Here is an 18,270-nt window from a genome sequence, read left to right as displayed (position 1 = left end):
ATAGCTCAGCTTTAAGTAGTTTTGATGTTCTTCAGATTTATTTGCTATATTGTACAGTTATTTAATAACAGTTGACAAATTGCTCAAGATGGTTAAAGAGTTGCATGTAGTTTTTTCAACAACAGTTCAAATCCAACAGAACAGTATCAGAAAAGGCAATGGACTAATGACCTATGGCAGATGAGCAGTTTGACTTGATTGGATGAGGTAAGGTGGTTTGAGTTCTATAGTTTGTCCCCTCCAAAGTAATTTTCCCTTCCTATCAGTTGATACATCTGATCTCTGTGGTTGGTAGACATCTCATTCAGTTGCTGCCTTCAAATATCCAATCACCATGATACAGGTATCCAAAGGAGACCTCTCCATTCTGGCCTCATTTGCTTATCTCTTGTATGGATATATTGTTAAATTTACCCAGACTGTCTTTAGTTCAGTGAGCATGAGACATACTATCAGGCTTTGGAATGATTTGCCATAAGATTCATTTAAGGGTGATGTCTTGATTAGATAATGGTATATTTGAATTCCAATATTTGATATATCATATTTGAATTCCATGCAGTGCTGTGGAATTGTTGGATTTGTTTAGTCAGAAAGGGGAGAGGTGAGTCAAGTATTTTAATAATGCTCACTTTTGTATAATTTATTAGGCCCTAAGACCATCATTTCTTACAGTAACGTTTTTAGCCAAGACAGTATATGATAATAGTTTCAACATGTGCACTTTGTAATGACAAAGTAAAGAGTGGCTTGATGAAAGCCCTGACTCCAGTTTTACTCTCTTTCTTTTCAAAGCCTGTACTATGCTGATTCTGGATTGGACATAAATTGTGGGAATAAATCACTACTGAGGGAGTGATCAAATAACTAAATATTATTCTGTGGCTAGGCACTACTTAGATGGTGGTTAAAGATACTATCAAAACTAAGCAATAATACAATAACTTTTCAGATTTTTAATTTTTGCTTTAAATTTTGGGCGGCACAGTGGTTAGCACTGCTGCCTCACAGCGCCAGAGACCCGGGTTCAATTCCCGACTCAGGCGACTGTGTGGAGTTTGCACATTCTCCCCGTGTCTGCGTGGGTTTCCTCCAGGTGCTCCGGTTTCCTCCCACGGTCCAAAGATGTGCAGGTCAGGTGAATTGGCCATGCTAAATTTCCCATAGTGTTAGGTAAAGGGGTAAATGTAGGGGAAAGGGTAGGTTGTGCTTCGGCAGGTCGGTGTGGACTTGTTGGGCCGAAAGGCCTGTTTCCACACTGTAAGTAATCTAATCTAATCTTGGCAGTATACAGAATGGAAACATTGTAAAAGGAGAAACAAGCTTTTTGTTTTGCACTCATGGAAACTGAGAGGCAAATTTTGGTTTTCTTACATTCCAGTCTACATGTGTGAAGGACGAAAAACTTTTATTTTGTATTATTTTTTAAACATTTTCTATTTTGCATGTTTTCTTTCTTGAGTATTCCAGCAAGTTATAAAAAGAAACAATGTACTTTAATTTTAGTAATTGCTATTAATTATAATACAGAAATGATTTGAGTTCTTTTTCACAATATGGAATGGTGTATATGTATGAAATGCTTGTGTAATTTGTCAATATGTAAACTAGAAACATCAGTTGTAAATATTTGTACAGAATTTGTTGTCTCAGATGAGTAAGCAAAGCAATTTAACAATTTTTTGTTTTTAAAAAGGGCTAAACTGATTCTGAGTTTGGTGTTTAAAAAAATGCACTAAATCATCATGTTAAACTTTGCTGCTATTTTTAATAAACTAAAGAAAATTGACTTTAATTAAATCTCCCTTATTTTTCTCTGTATTGGGCAATGTGATTGCTAGAAACATCAAGAGCTATAATTTCTACCCCTGTCCATGCCATCTTTCTTGACATTCCCCCACTATCAACATCCTGAGGGTTACCATTGACAAGAAACTGAACTGGATCAGTCGTAAAAATACTGTTGGGACAAGAGCTGGTTAGAAGTGAGGAATTCTGCAGTGAATAACTCACCTCTTGTCTCCAATGCCTGTCCACAGTCTATCAAACACAAGTTAGGAATGTGAAGGAATACTTTCCACTTGCTGGATGAGTGCATTTCCAACAACACTCTTGGTTCGGCCACTTTTGGAATATTGTGTGCAATTCTGGTCTCCCTGCTATAGGATGTTGTGAAACTCGAAAGGGTTCAAAAAAGATTTACAAGGATGTTGCCAGGGTTGGAGGGTTTGAGCTATAGGGAGAGGCTGAACGGGCTGGAGCTGTTTTCCCTGGAGCATCAGAGGCTGAGGGGTGTCCTCATCGAGGTTTATAAAATCATGAGGAGCATGAATAGGATAAATAGACACAAAGTCTTTTCCCTGGGGTGGGGGAATCTAGAACTAGAGGGCATAGGTTTAAGATGAGAGGGGAAAGATTCAAGAGGGACCTAAGAGGCAAATTTTTCAAAAAAGGATGGTGCGTATATGCAATGAGCTGCCAGAGGAAGTGGTGGAGGCTGGTACAATTACAACATTCTAATTACAACATTGGATGGGTATATGAATAGGAAGGGTTTAAAGAGATATGGACCAAATGCTGGCAAATGGGACTAGATTAATTTAGGATATCTGGTCAGCATGGTGAGTTGGATCAAAAGATCTGTTTCTGTTGTTGTGGTTCTGCTCGCCGAGCTGGAAGTTTTTGCTGCAAACGTTTCGTTCCCTGGCTAGGGAACATCATCAGTGCTGTTGGAGCCTCGTGTGAAGCGCTGCACATCAAAGCAGCGCTTCACACGAGGCTCCAACAGCACTGATGATGTTCCCTAGCCAGGGAACGAAACGTTTGCAGCAAAAACTTCCAGCTCGGCGAGCAGAACCACAACAACGGATACCCGAGCTACAAATCTTCAATCAGATTTTAAATCTGTTTCTGTGCCGTACATCTCTATGACTCTAAGAAGCTTGACATTATCATGGACAAAACTGCTGCTTGATTAGAACCACATGCATCACTTTCAACATGCACAATGTGCAGTGTGTACCATGTACAAGTTCACCTCCCTCCCAAGAGTACCTTCCAATCCTCTGACCTCTACCACCTAGAAGCACAGGAATACCTGCTAGTTCTTTTCTAAGCCACAAACCAACCTGGCTTGAAACTATAGCACCGTTTCTTCATTGCTGCTGGGTCAAAATCATGGAACTCCTTTCATGACAGCACATTCTAGCAGCTCAAGAAGGCAGGTCAACACCATTTTCTACACAGCAATTAGGGTAAGCAACAACAACACCCATATCCCATGAATGAATAAATAAACCTCAATAGAACTCCTTAGAAAACCTATCTGCACACTGACCACAAAATGCTCTTTGAAATCCAGCTCCACATCTAAGATTTTGGTCACTCTTTCAATTATTCCTTCATTGGCTACCATTATCTTTGTCACTACGCAGTACCTTGAGATGGCTTTAAATGTTAAAGACACAGAAGTAATTCAGGTTGTGAATTACTACATCACGTAGGCCTCTGATCATGGCTGACTGGACAAAATACAGATTGTACAGATTCTGTCATTACATACTCAGTTCTGGATCAAGAAAGAATAACAAATCGTTGTCTTTTTAAAAGAAATAATTGCATCTCCTCTGGGAGAGTGACACCACAAGATGTTTTTGTTCTAAGATGGCTATTTGATTTCAATTATTGCTGCGTTGAGCTGCTACGTTGTTATTCATTAATTTGAAATGGCTTGTTCCATCACTTGATTTAAATATTTTGAACAAATATCCTGAATTTAAACTAATTTTTAACATGGTACAATTTTTTATGTTTAATATTTCTATGAAATTCTGTTATTTTCACAAATTGTGGTCTTCAAGGACCACATGCTGTAGTTCTAGGTTGGATATCAGAATTTATTGATGTCAACATGTTCATTGGTGTTGGCAAAATTCTTGTATTTGTTTATAATCCAAAAAACTCAAGACTTTCACAATTGAAACACATCAAGGTGAATTGCTATTCAGTATATTTCCACATTATTAGTTTGGTTAGCCAAATCTTTCTAAAACTGGTGGCTCTCACTTTCTTAGACCAAACTCTTCAGTATCCCAAGATCATCTTGGAGAGCACTGATAACCTTTCTTTCCCCAAACCAAACCTTTCTCTTAAGGGCTTCATTTTAACATTCTTTTTGTAGAAATTAGGACAGAGCCAAATTATGATAGCACTGGGGATGATCCTCAAATTTTAGTAGCATGTGTGGTAGATCTGAGTTATTTGATCCAGCAATATTTGAGTTTGGTAGGACTGTAGAAGGCAGATCTAAGTTTGCCACAACTCTGTATGAGTATTAATTTGGTCCACTGGTAAATAATATGTCAGCTGTGAGGGAGCAAGAAAGGGTAGGGATTGGCATGTTACATCATCATCAGGGTTCGCAGGAAATGCTCCCATTACTATTGGAAGGATGTTGTGAAACTTGCAAAGGTTCAGAAAAGATTTACAAGGGTGTTGCCAGGGTTGGAGGGTTTAAGCTGAAGGCAGAGGCTGAATAGGCTGGCACTATTTTCCTTGGGGTGTTGGTGGCTGAGAGGGGTGATGTTATAAAGGTTTACAAAATCGTGAGGGGCATGGATAGGTTGAATAGCCAAGGTATTTTACCCAGAATGTGGGTGGGGGATCCAAAACTAGAAGGCACAGGTTTGAGGGAAAAGATTTAGAAGGGACCTCAGGGACAACTTTTTCACGCAGAGGGTGGCGCACTTATGGAATGAGCTGTTAGAGGAAGTGCAGGAGGCTAGTACAACATTTAAAAAGCACCTGGATGGGTATATGAACAGAAAGGGTTTGGAGTGATATGGGCCAAACGAGATTCGATTAATTCAGGATAGCTGGTCGGCATGGATGAGTTGGACTGAAGAGTCTTTTTCCATACTGCACAACACTATAACTCTTTGACTCTATGCTCATTTCCAGCATCTCTGATTTGTCAACGATCTGTCCACAGGTAGTTCTTGATTAACGCACTTTCACATAATGTGATTTTTACTTTAATTCCCAACATCCCAGTAACATGAGCTTGATTTGCAATAACACAGTTCTTGCATGACTCCCAGTGTGCAGGGGAATAAACGTCGAGTATGCCTGTGCAGGTTTATATTTGTACAGCTTGTTTTGACTGTTGCTTGCTTATACGAAAGCTGTATAAAAATCTTTTTCACAACTGCCCGCAATGACACACAATCCTCCACCTCCAAAGCAGCAGAACAGCAGCCTGGTGATCCTCAACATCAAGTGTGAGTTGCAACTGAATCAAATGAAGATCCATAGCCTTCCATCTACAGGTAAGCAATCTTGTATATGAGGCAATAATCACTAAAGTTTTGGCAAGTTTTGAGATTTGTAGCTCAGGTTGAGGTTTTGGATGTAGGTTTGCTCACTGAGCTGGAAGGTTCATTTCCAGATGTTTCGTTACCTTACTAGGTAACATCTTAAGTGGACCTCAGGTGAAGCAATGCTGAAGATTCCTACTTTCTATTTATGTTTGGGTTTATTTGGGTTGGTGATGTTATTTCCTGTGGTGGTCACTTCCTGTTCTTTTTCTCATGGGGTGATAGATGGAGTCTAACTCGATGCGTTTGTTAATAGAGTTCCAGTTGGAATGCCAGGCTTCTAGGAATTCCCGTGTATGTCTTTGTTTGATTTGTCCTAAGATGGCTGTATTGTCCCAGTTGAAGTGGTGTCTTTCCTCATCCGTATGTGAGGATACTAGTGAGAGAGAGAGCCATTCCTGAAGAGCTCATGCCCGAAACGTCGATTCTCCTGCTCCTTGGATGCTGCCTGACCTGCTGAACTTTTCCAGCAACACATTCTCAGCTCTGATCTCCAGCATCTACAGTCCTCACTTTCTCCTACTAGTGAGAGAGGATCATGTCCTTTTATGGCTAGTTGGTGTTCATGTATCCTGGTGGCTAATTTTCTGCCTGTTTGTCCAATGTAATGTTTGTTACAGTCCTTGCACAGTATTTTGTAAATAACGTTAGCTTTGCTCATAGTCTGTGTAGAGTCTTACAAGTTCATTAGCTGTTTTAGTGCGTTGGTGGGTTTATGGGCTACCATGATGCCAAGGGGTCTGAGTAGTCGGGCAGTCATTTCCAAAATGTTGTTGATGTAGGGGACAGTGGCTAGGGTTCCTGGATATATTTTGTCTGCTTGTCTGGGTTTGATGCTGAGAAATCGACGGACTGTGTTTGTTGGGTACCCATTCTTTTTGAGTCGACGCTATAGGTGATTTTCCTCTGCTCTGCCTAGTACTCTGTGCTGCAGTATGTGTTTGCTCGTTGAAATAATGTTCTGATGCAGCTTCGTTTGTACCTTGGCTGCTTTGGTTTATATATAAATTTTATGCTTGCATTCTGTACTTTTTTGACATTCTGGTAACAAACATTTACATCAGTTTCTATGGAAATACTCATTTCAAATAACTAAATACACTTAAAACAGCAATTTTTTAGGAATATAACTGCATATTAATTGAAGACCACCTGTACTGAATTCAGAAAGCGTAACTGACTTTCTGAAAATGTAGTCAGAGTACAGAAACAGGTCTTTCAGTCCAACCAGTCCATAATTCCAAACTAAACTAGTCCCACCTGCCTGCTTCTGTCCCATATACCTCTAAAGCTTTCCTATTCATATACCTATGCAACCATCTTTTAAACACTAATTGTATCCCCATTCCTCAGGAAGTTCATTCCAGACACCCTCTGTTAAAAATTTTTCCCTCATGTCTTTTTGAAATTTCTCTCCTCTCCTCTTAAAAATGTACCCCCTAGTTTTGAAATCCCCCATCCTAGGGAAAAGACAATTATTAATATCTCTGTCTATACCCCTCATTACTTTATAAAAGGTCTCCTCTCAAATCTCTATGTTCCAGTGAAAGAAGTCCCAGCCACTCCAGCTTTTCTTTATTATTTAAACTTTCCATACCCAATATCTTGGCAAATCTCTTCTGAACCCTCTCCAACTTAATAACATCCTTCCTATAACTGGGTGACCAGAACTGGACACAATATTCCAGAAGAGACCTCCCCAATGTTCTGTACAACCTCAACACGACTTCCCAATCGCTATGCTCAAAGAACTGAGTAATGAAGGCAAGTGTGCCAAACACCCTTCTAACAACCCTATTTATATGTGACACAGACTTCAAAGAATTACTTACTTGAACTCCTGTTGTCGAAAGGCAATGTTTTGCATAAAATTAATTCTGGTTTGAATTTTATGATAACATTTTAAACAAAGTTATTTCCAACAATAGAAATTTCAGTTACCGAGGAAAGGAAATTCAAAGAATTTTAAGTGACCTGTAGGAATTCATTAGCAGATTGTGCTGTCAATAAAATAGCAGTCATAATGTGACACAACAGTGACAGGAGATATAACAGCTATAATATTGAACTTATGGATCATTGAATTAGATATGTAACAGGTACTGCAAGTAGTTAAGACTTTGCATGTTCCATTCCTGATGCAACAGATCAGATCAAGAGTTTTAAAAGCAGGTATCATTCACTGGAAGGTTTAACAAAAAAGTTACATTTAAATGATTAAATTATATTCATACTTCATTACAAGATCAGTTAGTGATTCTTTGAATTGAGCCATTCTTAAATGAATCTGCAGTTCCAGTCATATGAAAAGCATGACTGAAAAATGAAATATGCAAATCCTTGCTGTGCTGCATGCTAACCTCCGCTCCATTCAGCTTTTTTTGCACTTAAAGCCACATTATTGGAGTGTTGTAAAACACAAGTTGGTTGTGTTTAATGCCACAGGTGCATGGATGCAAAATTTCCAAATACTAATATCTTCTTTCCCATCAAATGGATTTTCCACAAAGATCGTTTGAAATGCATTGCTTATTTCTATTACTATTCAATTTGCATGACAATCAAAGACTTTTGGATGTTTTCCTCCACTGTGATTTAAAACAAAGGAGGATGTTTCCAATTCTTCCAGCCTGTTTAATGGCACAGAAAAGGAACAAAAGTTGGGAAATTGTATCAAATTCAATTGCAGGCTTTGCTACATCACTTCCAATTCTTAATTGTTATTCCATCTCCTCTAGACTACTTCTTCTTAGATTCTTGTCTCTATACTCCAAGGCTAAAAAGCTGTCAATTTCTTCGCATTAACTTTGTTTGACAGGCCGGAGTGTTTTTGTAATCTTAGTTGAATTAGATCTATAGGGTGTGTAGTTTCATCAATGGCTTGTAATTGTACCAGGAGAGGTTGTTAAATTACTCCAAATGATTAGATACCTATTCCAAATATCTCTTTACTAAAATCAAGAATCAAAATAGAAAGATTCTATTTACCCAGTAGATTTTTTTTGAAAGTTAAATCTTTGGAGAGTAGACATAACATTTCACTATCAGACTCTTTTTTGTGGGAAAAAAAAATTATTTTATTTAAAGGTTTCTGTTTTACTGCCACGGGTTCCCTCAATTTCTATCACAGACCTTTGAGAAGGTGATAAACAGTGTTCTGATAATGCCCTAGGAGGAATAAACATCAAAATATCAATCCCATTGGTGAATGGTTTCACAATAGCAATGGTGGAAGAAGGAAGCAGTCAGCCAGAAACATGGCAACCAAATGTTCTGACCGCAGGGCACGGAGAGAAGATAGCAATAATTTTTTACTTCAAGCTAACATAATTCTGATGAAAGATCATACACTAGCTATTCTAATATTCTGCCTGATCTGTTGATTTTTTCCAGCTTTATTATGGATACACTTTTGAAATCCCTGAAGATTTAATCAAAGACTGTGTTTTGTTTTTTGATATATAGATGACTTCTGTGTTGCAATTTCAAGCAACACAGGGAGCAGGGAAAAAAAAGAAATTGACGATTTGGGCAAAACCTTTCATCAGGAATCAGACTTTTGCCTGAACCGTCAATTTTCCTGCTCCTCGGATGCTGCCTGGCTTGCTGGGCTTTTCCTGAAAAGCTTTTCTAATTTTAACTCTGATCTCCAGCATTTGCAGTACCCACTTCTGCCTACGTTTACTGAATAGTTTTAACTTGCTATTGATCTTGAATTAGTCTGTCCATAAAATCTATAATAAACTGCAATTTGTTTGTAAAATTCATTTAAGTGCTGAATAAGTCACAACTAAGACAAAATACAAATTATAAGCACTTAATCTCTTGAGCCTGCTCCACTATTTAATAAGATCTTGACTGATTCAATGACCATGCACACCCATCTACCTACCTTTAAAATATTCAACCTTCCACCACCCTTCGAAGAAAAGTTCCAATGACTCAATCTTCATTTAGGATGTTTTCTTCTGTCATCTCTTGAATGAAATAGACAACCACTTTTTTAAAAATAACGGCATGTACTTCTAGATTCTCCCAAAAGGACACATTTCTGCAAACACCATATCGATTTGATATGCTTCGATCACTCTTATTCTTTCAAACTCCAGTGGATACAAACACAACCTTGTCCAATATTTCCCCCTAAAATAACCTAACCGTTCAATGTTGCTTTTGCGAACAGTTTTCAACACATTTACATCCTTTGTTAAATAAAAAGGACCATCATTATAAACAATTGTACAGCTGTGGTCCCAACAACATCCTGTACAACTGATGTTGTACTTAATCTCTTTTAGGATAGAGCTGGGATAAAAATACTGATTGAAGGCAGGCTGTTGTTAGCTTGATTGTTGGTCATTTCGGTGGTCAATAATGAGTAGAAATAGCAAAGAAAATCAAATGGGAGCAAGCAGAGATGTTAAAATTAACCAGGAATGACTAGATAAATCTAGGCCAATAGAATGCTTGTGTTTCATTTACACTGAGCAGTGGTGATTTCCCATGCTGCTGCTTTATAACTAAAGGCACTGGGTAATTGTTATTTGCATCCAGGCCACTGCTATATCCATTCTTTCACCCACCATTAGGAACAAAGGAAAGGAAAGACAACTCGACATGACCCACCCATCTTATAGTTTCAACAGCTTATTTTTTTTTCCTTAGTGTACCACTCAGGGCTGGGAAAGTAGGAGTCATAAGAGGTATTGTGGTCCTCACACTGTGGCAGCATGTCACCTAGAACAAGAAGGTATTAGAAGCATGAAGTTGGTCAAAATAAGAATTCAATTTTAATACAAAGATTGCATGCTGTGGCAGCTGTTTCCACTTACACCATTTACAAAATGTCAACAGCCTGCTAAGAACCTTCAGAACAATAACATTAAATTCTGGATTCTTGAGTAATAAACAGCAAACTTTTGATAATGACATATTGCACAATAATGTAACTTTTCATGTATATCTTTTCAATTCTTGAGATAATTACACGGGTAGACTGAAAATGAGAACTGACTGGAGGTACAAGAGTATGTTGTTGCATGAGAGAGACTTTTCCACTATTATTTAATACTGCCCATTGTAAGCTTATCATGAAGAATGCAGAATCATTTCAGGAGGCAGTATTGGTGAATATTGTCCTCAAATGGGTACCAGCAATAAACAATGATAATTACTTTTTTCAGCTGCTCACAGACATATCTCACTTCATACCTGATATTGCCTGTCAAAAATTAGTGAAAATGTTTACTATTGATATACACTCCATCCCCGAAATATCTAAGACCCTTTTGTATAGCTGAGTAAATATGCATTGACAGATGCTATCAGACAGCCAAAGAATTGGCATCCTACCATGCAGTAACTTCTGGGTCAACAGATCACCGTTTTAGCTATTCGCTGCTGTCAGCTATAGAATACAGTACTGAATATTTTCATTTTTCAAAGCATTCAAGTCTCTCAGCTCATTATTTGAAATAACTTCATTGTAAGCAGAGGAATTTGACAGAATTAGTGATATACAAGCAGCTTTCAAAAATCATTATCAATGTCAATAATGAAATTAACCATTTAAGGAGGTAATTTCTGCTTCAATATATACAGAAATGTTGTGTAGTTGCATTTTAGATTTGAACCTATTTGGGTTAAATCAAAAAAAGTTTTGTGGCAGAGAAAGGAGGCCTGCATTGACAGGGCAACTTTATCTCCTTTACATTATTGCTGCAATGATAAACACATTATCAATTACATGCAGAAATTCTGGGCATTGTGCTGCATCAGCTATTTCACTGCACATATAACTTAAGGGAAAAAAAACTAAAAGAGGCATTTTGGTATATTTAACTGCTATGCAGTTCAGAAAATGGTTCCTCACTGGACGTATTTAGTATGCACAAGGGAAAAAGGTAGTGGGGGGAGGGGGGGGTGTGTGGAAGAACTAGAATTTCTCGTACAATTTAGAGTGTGGGAACAATGACACTCCTCATCATTACATTTAGCATCTAATCCCAGTGAGACACCTGCAACTTCATCACTTTTTCCTTTAGCTTGTACATTTTCATTGAAAAAAAATCACAGTGGAAAGCCTGAAATATAGCTCAATGCAGGAGGCACAACATTTTGTGAGGGGTGAACAATACTTCTGGAAATACAGTATTAAAATTTCAATTTTCTGGTTATGTGACTCTGACAAACACAGAGGACGACGAGATTGCCACCACTTAAAAAATTAAAGTAGCATGCCTTGTGACTGTTACTTATTTATCACTCTGTCAATGAAATAAATAGCTTTAATATGCAGTACCTTCCTTGCTATCATTTTTAGGGCTGTTGTGTAAAACGTGTCCAGACTGGGAGACTGCAGTCGCTTAGTCCCACCCACTTGCAGGCTGATTCGATTTCCCTGAAAAAAACCTGACCATTCGTTATCACTGATTTGGAAGAAAACAGTCAGGGTTTGTTTAATTAAATCAGGTGCAAAACTACCTATAAAAATATAATTGTTTCAGGCAGGTTGAAAGCACATTCCAATTCCATCCGGCTCCTTTCAAGATCACAATAATTTTGTTCCTGTCAAGAACACCTTCCAGAAAAAAACGCATCATTCAAATAAGTGATTTACCACCAGCTTTAGAAACACTTTTATGCATTTTTAGGATCATTCAGTCGGATTTCAGTCAACGTCAGAATAGTGTAAACACGAATAAATACTACTTTCTTAAATAAATTACAGGAAGAAAGTGGGGATGGGGGGGGGGGGGGGAAAGAGATCTATAAAGTGACGGTGTGGGGATCGCACGTCTGAGCATTATTCATCTGCGGTGCGTTCAGTGTTAGTTTGAAGCTCTCGGGAGACGAGGGCAGCAAAGAGAGCCGGTACCTACTTGTCCAGTCAATCCTGGAGAAGGCAGTTCGGGTCTGCACCGTTGCAGGACGGACAAACGCCCCGAAATGACACAATCCATACTGATTGCAACCTTGGCACAATCGGAGTCAGCACCGTAATAACGTCCGAGAGCATCGTCCCGTTCAGCAAGTGCTCGGCTGATGAAAGAAAACCGAGGGGCAGTCATCCTGACCTGACCTGTACAGTTCCACGTTGGAAAGGGAGGCATTGGGAATGGGGGGGGGAAATTGGAGGGCAAAGGTCTAAAACAATAAATTTCACAATTTTTTTGTGTGTGTTGTTTTTTTTTAATTGCTCTCAGTCAAAGTAGCCGTCGAATACATCCAGCTCGGGGTCGGGGTCGTAGGTGACCGATGCGGGATCCGAGAGCACCCCGAGGTCGACGAGAGCCTGGTCGAAGTCGTCCGGGAGGAAGACGATGCCCACGTTCAGGAGGATGTACTCCATCAGGAAGGCATAGTACAGGATCAGCACGTTCACAAAAAACAATCCCACGTAAAACATATAGGGCAGCTCATCGAACAGCGACTCCACCGAATCGAGGTCAGCATAAATGGTCATAGGCTTCTCTCAAGGTGGCACCGGGTGGCACATCAAAACCGCGCCGCTCCCGCCTGCCTGCCGCGCAGACATTTGTGCTTCTCGGCTTGTCTCTCGGGCCGGAGTGGAGGCTGTCTGTTGCGTGTTTTTTTTCTTCTTCCCCTCCTCCCTCTTTACTCAAACGGCTTCATCGGGCTTCCCCGCACCTGGGTTCAAGCGGATCCGGGCGCTAGGCCTCGCTTCACTGTGCGCACGCGCGCCCCTCTTCCCGCCTCTTTCACGGGGCCGTCGGCATCGGACGCTTCACAAAACGGCGCTCCGCTCCGCCCCCCTCCCCCTCCCCCTCCCCCTCCCCCTCCGCACGCTAGGTTTGTCGTGGGTGGTCAGACGCGTTGTCCATCAGCTGGCGGCGCAAGTCCTTATCCCGCCCACTCGCTCAGGCGTGCACGGCCCCGCTAACCCCACCACTTGCTGAATGGCTAATCTTCTTGTCCATCAGCTTACGGCACAGGCCTGGTGCCGTCCATACGTCCACGCAGACACCGCCCCCAAAACTGCCGCGTGATGAATGGCTGGTCGCGTTATCAATCAGCTGACGACCGAGCCTTTGTCCCTCCTACTCGTGTGGTGAACGGCGCCCCTGAATGGCTTATCGCGTTGTCCATCACCTGACGACACAGCCCTTGTCCGGCACACTCACGCCAGCACGCATTAGGCACCGCCCCCTCAACCGTGCTGCTTGTTGAATGGCTAAACTCATTGTCCATCAGCTGACGAAACAACCTTTGGCCCGCATACAGGCAGAGAAATTGAAGGCATCTCCTCCTCGTCCTTATGAGGACAGTCGGCTTTTTGCTGAATGGCCAATCGCGTTGTCCATCAATTGACGACACAGCCGTCGCTCCGACACCACTCCCCATCCTCGGACCTCAAGCAGGCTGGGACTTTCAGCAGTCTCCTGCGATTGGTTAGATACACTGTCAATCTCCTTCGTGCGTGTCATAAAACCGGCCTCCCCTCCAGGCGCACCTCTATGAATGGCTAGTGTCGGTGTCCATCAATCGACGATACGGCCCTGTACCTCTTCTCTGCCAATCCTCGAGCGGGTCACATACGTAGATACCACCTGCGCCCGCCGGTATTACGTTCTATGATTGGTTAGAACCGACGTCAATCAATAAGTTATTGTCCTGCCCATGCACAACGTTCACACCTGGCAGCCCATGACTTTGCTGTATGGCTAGCCCATGTGTCCATCTACCTTGACGCACGCTATTTGTCCCGCCTACAGGCATCGCCCACCCAGCCGTTTCGACACGCTGAATGGCCAGTCTAGCCGTCACGCAGCAGACGACACAGCCGTTCACCCCGCCTCCCCCTACTTCAGGAAACAGCTTGTCTGGTGCCGGGATGGTTTACGGGCCTTCGTCAGACGTTATAGCCTGCCGTAACTCGACAGGACATCAAACAAAAAAAAGTCTTCGAAAGTAACACCATTTGCCAGCTCGCGCTTATTGATAAGGTCCTCCCCGTGATCGCCAGGTGACGGTAAAACCGGGACTGCGAATGGTGGAGGATCAAATAAAGTGCAATCGGGCCCGTTCGCGAGGACCTCTGGGAGTTGTAGTCTTCGCCCCGCCGCGGTCCCATTGAGCTGCTCCTGTCTGACCCGGAAAAGTACTCCAACTCCCAGCATCCCTCCCAGTCGGAGAGTTACTGCGTCCTGTCTCATCTTCCGCCAGTATGTTGGTGATGGGTTTGAATGTCACTGGCATATTTCTTGTGTCCCGCAAATAGTATGCAGGAAAAAAGTGTGCAGAAGTGATGTTTGGCCGTTCGAGAAGCTGGGTTGGCGGGAGCTCCGGGAAGTCCCCTCGAAACATTCATTCGTTGGAGCATCTGAAGTGAGTGTCTGTGTGAAAACTGTCGCCAGGGATACCCCCAGCCGGAGCCGTGTTACTGACAGGATAGAATAATATATCCCTAATGCACGAGGCCTTCAGGTCCAGGTCTTTTACTACGGGGACATAGTAAATGTTTACTCTTGCAATGGTCCTTCTACTTGTACCCTTCCCTTTTTTACCTCCACATTGAGTTCAAAACACTCTCATCACTCATGAAGCTTCTAGGCGTGTACTAGGGCGACATGTTCTATTTAATTGATGTACAGCACAAAAGTTTTTGGAGTGGTGATTGTGGAAATTGAAGGGGACGTTGTGTTGCTTTGTTTTGAATTTTGTTTTAACAACACTTTAATTACTGATCATCGTGAATAAGTTGTTTTCGGAATTGATTTAAGCGTTAACAGCATTTTGAACTCCTGTGATCTCTTCATGGGTGCTGTGTGATGGAAACATTTCTGGTTAAAACATCTGTCATAATGGGAAGTAAGCAATGAACCAAGCAAATCTTCAGGGAAATTCAATACTTTCATCGCAAAACCACAGACTATCATTTGTTAAAGCAGGTATTTGGGTTTTTATTTAGACCTCCCTTTAAATTTGAATAACATTTATGATGAATGATTAGGTCCAGTTTCACTGATGTGGTGAAAGTTACATTTTTCTGTTGGCATGAGCTGAGTTCTTAAAAGATCTGTCCTGTTTTAAGTGCTAAGATATGCATTTAATTAGCAAATAACTGCAGTGCAAAATGTTAAATTGAAGCTAGTCTTACACTCTCCTGTTTTTAAATTTTAGTACTGGAGTTTCCCTGACTTTAGTTTAGTTGGTTTTAAATTATTGTGTATTAGGACTATGTTAATAAGAACTTCTGTGAATGCAACTAATTGTGATTGCTGTCCAAGAATAGGATAACCATTTGTTATATTTACAGTGATTGAAACATTATCTAAGCAAGCGTGGTTTGCCCACTGCTGCAGTACTACAAATTTATTGACACGATGTAATGCAGGAGTAATAATGTAAAAATATTGCTTGCTTCACTGCTGAAAGAAAAAGGAGCTATGGTGTTTCTATATTTTATCTGCTACTATAGAAAGCCTTGTTTGCATGTAAATAACTTTTGTTGCTGATAGTGGCTTTCCTTCCTGCCTCTGCAAATTTAGGTATTGAATTTATCCTTGCAGTTCTCCATTTCTTATGTTGGCTATTTGTAACATCATTTATAAATGTGTGTGTGAAATGTGCTGATGACATCTAGCTTGACGTCTCCACCGATCTAATGACTGCTTGTCTGGCATCAATCCTCTGATGAGCTGAAATTGCTTATGGTTAATGTTTGAAATAATTAAAGGCATTGCCTCTGGTCACTATCAAAACCCGTGCCCTGGTTAACAATATAACTCCCTGGACAGTCAATTGGAAAGTAAACTAGTTTTTCATGTTTTCTTCATATTAATTCGTGCCTCCATCTTCTCCAGTGCTTCATTGGTTTGTCTTAGAGCTTCTGCAAACTTCAGTACTTCTTAAACCTGGCTGCTTATACACCATTCTGTTGCAGTGTTTCACCTGTTACTTTACCCTCGGCTTTTGACCACTAACCCCACCTAATTTAAGTAACTCACTTATTTTCAATTCCTTTTCTAGGCTTACAACCGTTTTTTAAACTCTGCATTCCTACTTTGTAGTCACCTATATTTATCACCATGGTGGCTGTGTCTTCGACCACCAATGCCCAGTCTGTTATTCCCTCCATTAATTCAGCCATGCCTTGACCTCCTGTAAGGGCATAATTGAACCAAACTCGGTTAGTCCATGTCAATTTCTACTACTTTGGATTATCATTTTTTTTCAATTATGTTGTTTATGAAGAAGTTAGTGATGTTATTTAGTATTTAAATAATTTATTTCACTGCTAGTTGGTAATTTCTAAATCGTTGACCACTACACCCCCTTCCATTGCCTCCTCTCCCCGGTCGGTATGTATGGTGGTATTTCATATAGTTCGAAGGTCAGATTACAGTTGTTCAATACTGACTCTGCCTTTCTATTACTGGTTTTGATTCCAGGTTTACTATTTTACTTCTGGATAATATAAGATTGTCTTTAAATTTCTCATTGATGAGACTAAGTCATGCTAAACCAAGGCTTCAAATCATAAATGTACAGTGCAGAAGGAGGCCATTTTGTCAGCTTAGCTCCAGTTTCCAACTCTTCATCTGTAGCCTTCCAGGTTACTTTTACATTTAATGATGTCTTAAAATCTTTGTTCATGAATATTGGGTTTTGATGACCAGACTAGCATTTATTGCCCTTTGAACCGAGTGACTTGCTGGGCTTAGAGGGTAGTTTTAGAGGGTAGTTCAGTGTCAACCAAATTGTTGTGGGTCTGGAATCACATAAGACGGTAGATGTCTTTCCTAAAAGACACTAGTGACCAAGTAGGTTTTCAGGAAAAAAATCCCACTATAATTTATGGTGTCAATTAGATTCTCGCTTTTGGGTTTTTATTTAGATTATTCAGTTCAAATCTCACCATTTGTCACAATGGGATTTTAACCCAGATGATCAGTCTACCTCTCTCTAAGTTTGTTTTTTTTGTCTCCACCACTCTTTCAGGCCTTCATACTTAGAATAATTGACAGAGGAGATTCAAAATCTTTCCAGTCAGGCACATAACCATGAAGCAAAGGGAAATAAGTCCTTTTTATCCACTGTCTCCAGGTCCTTGCATTTTTGTACACTTCAATTAAATCTCTCTTAAGCCTGCTGTGTTCCTGACCTATACAATTGTTCCTCTTGGCTAAAGTTCTCTATTCTTGACAGCTTTTTAAAAAATGTAGGTTTTTCATAGAATGTGAGCATTGCTGACAAGATAAGCATTTGTTGTCCATCCCCACTTGTTCCCTTTGAACTGAGTGAAATTGCCTAGAAAATCAAAGTGGAATGTGAGTCAAACACATTGCTAAGAGTCTGGGGTTATATTTCAGCTAGAGCTTCTGCTGATGACAGATTTCCTTCACCACAGAGACTTGATAGTTTCTTGGTCACCGTTATTGAGACTGTTCTTCAAATCTAGATTTTTTTCCTTAATTACATTTTAAGTTCCATTTTCTGGCAAGATGGGATTTTAACCATTGTTCTAATAGTTTCTGGAATATTTGGTCATTGACATTACAAGCATCTCATCAGTGCCCTGAAAATTTCCATTGAGCCCTTTTGTCATGTGTTCACTTCCTGTAATGTGATGGCAGGAAATCTGAAGAGATCTAGCTGTGGTCTAATTGAGATTTCTGATTTCATCCCAGTCCATGCTCATTTAGGCCAAACTTGATGCTGCACAACTTCAGTGGCTTACTTGATTGGGTTGTCTTCACATTCTTTATTGTATTTTGTTTGTCATAGTCTCACTTTTTACCAGTAAAAGGAACTTTGCATTTCTTAAACCCGCATTTCTTAATTACTTCATAAATCAAATTATTATTCTGTCGTAATTGACAGGAAAATTTATTCAGAATTTAACTAATTCTGCAGTTTGTAGATTAAAACA

At 40.3% G+C, this 18,270-nt stretch overlaps 2 protein-coding genes across 2 annotated transcripts in view; one reads left to right on the top strand and one right to left on the bottom strand.

Annotated features, from left to right (window-relative positions):
• Positions 1-10,142: 10,142 nt before the first annotated feature.
• Positions 10,143-13,131, bottom strand: dexi (Dexi homolog (mouse)). The gene has a single exon (XM_060840145.1). The coding sequence runs from the start codon at positions 12,838-12,840 to the stop codon at positions 12,577-12,579; it is 264 nt and encodes an 87-aa protein (XP_060696128.1). The 5' UTR covers positions 12,841-13,131; the 3' UTR covers positions 10,143-12,576.
• A 1,086-nt stretch (positions 13,132-14,217) lies between these two features.
• clec16a (C-type lectin domain containing 16A) overlaps positions 14,218-18,270 on the top strand; it is a 269,043-nt gene continuing 264,990 nt past the window's right edge. Inside the window, exon 1 of the mRNA XM_060840490.1 lies at positions 14,218-14,723. Within this exon, the coding sequence (XP_060696473.1) occupies positions 14,644-14,723 (80 nt within the window). The 5' untranslated portion in view covers positions 14,218-14,643. The remainder of the gene's footprint in view (positions 14,724-18,270) is intronic.

The sequence above is a fragment of the Hemiscyllium ocellatum genome, chromosome 20 (assembly GCF_020745735.1).
Source record: "Hemiscyllium ocellatum isolate sHemOce1 chromosome 20, sHemOce1.pat.X.cur, whole genome shotgun sequence".
In the NCBI taxonomy this organism is placed as follows: domain Eukaryota; kingdom Metazoa; phylum Chordata; class Chondrichthyes; order Orectolobiformes; family Hemiscylliidae; genus Hemiscyllium; species Hemiscyllium ocellatum.
The sequence above is the reverse complement of the archived record's forward strand: the minus strand, read 5'-3'. Positions and strand labels throughout refer to the sequence as shown.

Bases quoted from the DNA above. Each gene is read 5' to 3' on its own strand.
- dexi (XM_060840145.1), bottom strand. From the start codon at position 12,840: ATGACCATTTATGCTGACCTCGATTCGGTGGAGTCGCTGTTCGATGAG.